The 6,000-nt window shown below is 44.8% G+C and overlaps 1 protein-coding gene across 2 annotated transcripts in view; it reads left to right on the forward strand.

The window, feature by feature from the left end:
- Window positions 1-4,857, forward strand: part of LOC309373997 (nardilysin-like) — a 42,333-nt gene extending 37,476 nt beyond the window's left edge. Inside the window, exons 30-31 of one of the 2 annotated variants that reach the window (XR_014170322.1) lie at window positions 247-336; window positions 4,640-4,690. Coding sequence is in view for 1 of the 2 variants with exons in the window: in XM_081918705.1 (XP_081774831.1) it covers window positions 247-336; window positions 4,640-4,834 (285 nt within the window). In the remaining variant the exon portion in view is untranslated. Of the gene's footprint in view, window positions 1-246; window positions 337-4,639 lie in introns of both variants that reach the window. The other variant, XM_081918705.1, reaches the window with a different exon arrangement.
- Window positions 4,858-6,000: the final 1,143 nt, after the last annotated feature.

Genomic DNA, 6,000 nt, shown 5'->3' on the forward strand with positions numbered 1-6,000 from the left:
GTTTTAGGTCTATATCAGGGGTGGGGAGCCTCAGTTCCAAGGTCCAAAATGTGGTCCTCTGGGTCTCTCTGTCTTGCCCTTCCCAACCAAGCTAAGCCTCCTCCTTGGCCACAGTCCTACTTTGCACCCTTCTTGAGAGTTTTTGCCTGTCTGGTATGTGTCTGATAATGTCTCTTGCTTGTTGGATGGAGGACACAAAGGAGTGTGTATCTGTCCTAAGAAGCTCTCTTTCTTTATGGCTTATAGATTGTAGCCCTGAAGAGCTTTAGAAAATCCCATTTGCTTGACTGGTTCCTAGGATTCAGGGGCAAGAACAAACGAGTGCTGAGCACCCATGTGAGTATACCTGAAATCAGAGTATGTATGCTCTCTCTCAGATAGATATGGTACTTATGGAAGGGAGTATCAATGGATGCCATATATATATATATATATATATATATATATATATATATATATATATATTTGCTTTCGTAGATTTTCACGGGTACAGGAATGCAGGTTTTGGTGTCCTCGGGTGTCTTCCCGTGTAAAAGTTGGGGTGTCTAGGCGACGTTTCGACGAGGTCTCACTCGTCATCTTCAGGCTGGTGCTTTCGGCTTCTTGTTACTGGAACAGAGCAGGATCTCAGTGTTTGAGTTCCTATAAATACTGTTGAGGGGGTGTGGTGTATAGCCTCCAATGTTCTGGGCAGAGAGGAAGTTCCCAGGCTAGTGTGCCTTTTCTTCTTTTGTTCCTTAATTACTTGAGGGATATCTTGAGTGATTTCTTGAGTGATATCCTGAGTACCACTTAGGTGGGTCATTAGGTGTGGATTAGTTGCTAAAGTCTTTGTGTCTTGACACAAAGACTTTAGCAACTAATCCACACCTAATGACCCACCTAAGTGGTACTCAGGATATCACTCAAGAAATCATTCAAGATATCCCTCAAGTAATTAAGGAACAAAAGAAGAAAAGGCACACTAGCCTGGGAACTTCCTCTCTGCCCAGAACATTGGAGGCTATACACCACACCCCCTCAACAGTATTTATAGGAACTCAAACACTGAGATCCTGCTCTGTTCCAGTAACAAGAAGCCGAAAGCACCAGCCTGAAGATGACGAGTGAGACCTCGTCGAAACGTCGCCTAGACACCCCAACTTTTACACGGGAAGACACCCGAGGACACCAAAACCTGCATATATATATATATATATATATATATATATATATATATATATATATATATATACATATATATACACACACACACAGTGGTGCCCCGCAAGACGAATGCCTCGCAAGACGGAAAACCCGCTAGACGAAAGGGTTTTCTGTTTTGGAGGTGCTTTGCAAAACGAATTTCCTATGAGCTTGCTTCGCAAGACGAAAATGTCTTGCGAGTTCCTGCGGGTTTTTTTCCTCCCCCCCCCTTTTCCCCAAGCCGCTAAGCCGCTTAACAGCTGATCCACTAAGCCCGCTAAGCTGCTAATAGCGCTAATCCGCTAAGCCGCTAATGGGCTTGCTTCGCAAGACGAAAAAACCGCAAGACGAAGAGACTCGCGGAACGGATTCTTTTCATCTTGCGAGGCACCACTGTATATATATATATATATGGGATGGGGAACTGAAGTCCTGGGGGTCGAACGCCTCTCTGTCTGGCCCTTGGACTCCTCCCCCCACAGGCCTCATTTCTCACTCAAACCTGTTTCATGCCTTCCTTGAATGCTTTGGACTACCTAGAATGTGGCCTAGGTAAGGCCTTCTGCTTACCTAGTTGGAGAGTCATTTGTATGTTTGAGTGCTTGTAGAAACCCCTGGCTTTTGCATGGCTGGGATGTAGCTTACTATCAAATGGTAAGAGCAACATCCATTGTCCCTCTCTTGCTTTTGCCTATAGATGGATAGAAACAGTGGCATTCTAGTCCCTTATTATACCTTGGCCCTTGAGTCCAGGCTTCCCTCAATAACCTATTGTGTGCTACTGATTTACAGAGAGCAGTAGGAAGACTCTCCTTTTATTTACTTGTCTGTGTCATTCAAAGCCAGCACAGGGGACGATTCCCTAACCCAGGGATAGCCAACAGGTGCCTTGCAGATGTTGCTAGACTGCAACTTCCATCATCCTTAACCATCAGCCAAGCTGGCTGGCTCTGATGGGAAATGGAGGCACCACATCGGCTTCTCCTGTCTAATCTAAAATCCTCCAGATCTAGGACACATTCATGAATTGAAAATGTGTATTTGTGGAAAAGAACAGCAAGAGCAACTTGTTTGGTAAAGAACTAACAAATAGCAGTTATAAGATACCTGACATCCCTCTTTATCACCTGTCCTAACTCCCCATCTTTTTTACCTGCATCTTCATTGTCTCTGATAACTCTCCATCTTCTTCCCACTCTTCCCTCAACTTTGTCCAACTATCTAGCTCCCTGTCATTGTTAGGCAAAGTCTTGGTCCGCCTGTCACTCAGTCACCACCCACCATTCCATCACACTCCCCTGCTGCCAATCCTTCTCTCACACATTCTTCTGTTACACTAAGAATGAAACATCTGCTAACCGCTTGACGGCAGAACCTGTAATTCTAGACTTATGGAATCTTGCCCCCTTTGTAGCTTTGAGCCTCTGGTATGGTGACCTGGAAGCATCATTATGAGATGTACTTCCTGTTCTCTTGCACAAATTTCACACTTATGCTTCCTGTTTTGTAATATCAGAAGAAGAAGAACTTGCACATTTCCCTTGTGGGGAGGACGCATGTCTCCCTGCCTGTGGAAGCATGGGGAAATTAGTACTGTAGGTTCTGCTTTGGATATTTAGAAGAACAGAGATTGCAACTCATTAACACAGACACACACCACACTAAAATTCACCACTCTGGACCATAAGAAAATCCTTTATGCCAAGTCAGACCCTTGATCCATCTAGCTCAGCACTGTTGACACTGGCTGGCAGCAGCCCTTTAGGATTTTAAACAGGAGCCCCTCCCAGCCCTGCCTGGAGATGCCAAAGATTCTTCTGCATGGAAAGCAGGTGTTCTGTCTCTGAGCTATGATGCATACACCACGCTCACACACACAAATAAAAATCAACAAATATTCCATACTACCTACTCAAAATCCTTATGTTTGCAGTCAGAGCTGTACAACACTGATTTGGTTATTTTTGAGATTTGATCAATGTTTCTTCCATCTCATGACCTTTGGCTTTCTTAAAAAAACACAGTCATCTGAACTCATTAAGGAAATGCTCCTTACTTTTACAGGTTTGTTATCTTCTCAGCTGTTTGTTTGTTTCATGGTGGTTTAATTGGCTTAAATCCAAACAAAAGTGATGAGATCTTCATTTTTCTCTCAATAAGGTCTGCAGTGTATTAGACGTCAATCTCAAATATTAAAGTTCCTACATTTAACATGCTATCTCAAGGTTTGCCAAGTGGCTCCCTCTAGATGTTGCCAGACTTCACCTCCCATTAAAAAGCACTGAGATAGCTCAGGTGGTAGAGCTGATAATGCCAAGGTTGCAGGTTCAATCCCTGTATGGGACAGCTGCATATTCCTGTGTTGCAGAGGGTTGGACTAGATGATTCTCGGGGTCCCTTCCAACCTGACAGTTCTATGATTAGCTCCAGCCAGTGTGGCCAGCGTAGAGGGACAACTGGACATGTAGATGAGCCACACCTGGAGGGCAGAATTTTGACTATTAGGGTTCTACATTACAGTGGTACCTCTGGTTGCAAACAGGACCCATTCCGGAGCCCCGTTCACAACATGAGCAGAATGCAACCTGCATCTGCGAGTGCGTGAGTCGTGATTTGCTGCTTCTGCGCTTGTACGTGATGTCATTTTGAGCGTCTGCACATGCACAAGCGGTGAAACCCGGAAGTAACCCTTTCCGGTACTTCCAGGTCACCACGGGACACAACCTGAAAAGATTTAAGCCGAAGCGTCTTTAACCCGAGGTATGACTGTACTAGATAAAGTTTGCAGGTGGAGTTTGTTTTAGGGATTTTCCACTGTGCTGCTTGCCATCTGAAGTGAAATCCGATACATTCATCTCCAAATTAACTTCAAGCACCCAATATTACCCAAGCAGCAACTTTCTGTTTACAGTGGTACCTCGGGTTAAGTAATTCGTTCCGGAGGTCCGTTTTTAACCTGAAACTGTTCTTAACCTGAAGCACCACTTTAGCTAATGGGGCCTCCTGCTGCTGCTGTGCTGCCAGAGCACAATTTCTGTTCTCATCCTGAAGCAAAGTTCTTAACCCAAGGTACTATTTCTGGGTTAGCGGAGTCTGTAACCTGAAGCGTCTGGAACCTGAAGCGTATGTAACCTGAGGTACCACTGTATAAGATAATGTGCAACGCTGCTTGCCAAAACAAACCTATGCCACCATCTCCCCTGCAAGCTTGCTGTCTGCTCGCTGAATTTGTACAGCAGGAAACCATTTTGCAGTAACCCAGATGTTTGTGCCAAGTTTGTCATATGCAAAAGCGTGCCTACAGTTAGTTCACGTATCATCGGTTGATAGGAAACCTGTCAGAAATGACATAATTAACATGATGTCGAGATTGTGCCTGCAGGAGACCAGACTCTGAACTTTTAGACTCCAAGTGTTTGCTGCTTTGGTAACTGCTTGGCCTTTGAATTCACAGGTGGTTGGCTATGGCAAACAGGAAGGGAACACGGATTTCTCACGCACCTACAGCGTTCAGGGAACTTTCTTTGGCAAAACAGCTGAACTAACATTCCTCCCCTCCTCCCCTCTGCTGAATCTCCCTTCCATTATGGACATACGGGCCTTCACCTCAACGCTTAACGTTCTTCCTTACCACAAGATACTAAAATAAACCATCATCAGCTTTAGCCTCAAGGTTGCATATGTGTTGTGGTTTCATTGTGCTGCACCTGTGGCTCTCCACATTCTGCCGAAACCAGATCATTAGCTGTGCTGGCTAAAAATGATGGGAGATGGAAGTCCATCAACATCTGGAAGTCCACCAACATCTGGAAGTCCACCTTTGCCATATTGTCTCTTATTTTGTCTCCACCTTGTTCAGTATGCAGAGCGTTTTGTGGGGAGAAGTGTGAAAAGGGCTCAGGTAGCAAAATGACTGGGAAATCTCTGAGAAAACTCTAAGAACAGCACAGTGCCCCCAGTATGGGCAACACCCAATGTACACACATCCAACAGACACGCAGCCGGGCACACACACATCATGCTGAACCAGGAAGTGACTTTAAAAATATAAGGGGGGGGTCATGAAAACAGAAATCCCATGAACCTTTGCAAATACAATCCCAGGAGCCCTTGCACTGACCATTGAGGCCTGTGGAGAATTGGGAGTTTGAAAGGAGCGATTGTGGTGGAGTTTGATGTCTGGTAAGTTGAAATATACTCGAAGTCGAGAGTGGATTTCATGCTCTTTATTCAGCTCATAGTGGTGAGGAGGAATGGAAGTTCCCCCAGAATGTCTGCTTTATATACATTATTTACACAATGGGCCCCACGTGATTGGCTAATTCTGGGATTCACCTGTAGGCCAATCTGGTTGCGGATCCACTTCCACCTGGAGCTGGATTGGGTGGCTCCTGTGGACCAATCAGACTGCTTTATTCTGGATCCTATTGTTCTAGGACCAATCAGACTGCTGCATTCTGAATCTTATTGTTCTAGGACCGATCAGACTGCTGCCTTTTGGATCCTATTCAACTCAGTACATAACACAGTGCTGCTGGTATTTTTAAAGAGTTTTCCAAGGCTTTCCAGCGGTTTAGAAGGTGTTTGCAGATTTTTCCAATAGTGTTTCAAATGTACGCGATTTCACTTGGGACTTGCCTTGGGACTCAACCCCCATGTAAGTGGGGAGTTGCCTGCATTTCCATATAGAATGCATTGAGGACCTTCTCTGAATATATTACCTTCTTCTTGGTGGTGACCCCCTTGCTGTAGAATGCTCTTGACAAGGTTGTTTATCTACCCCTATTATCTGTTTAAACTATGAGTTCCATCCAA

Source organism: Podarcis melisellensis (genome assembly GCF_964234715.1).
Source record: "Podarcis melisellensis genome assembly, chromosome: 7".
Lineage (NCBI taxonomy): Eukaryota > Metazoa > Chordata > Lepidosauria > Squamata > Lacertidae > Podarcis > Podarcis melisellensis.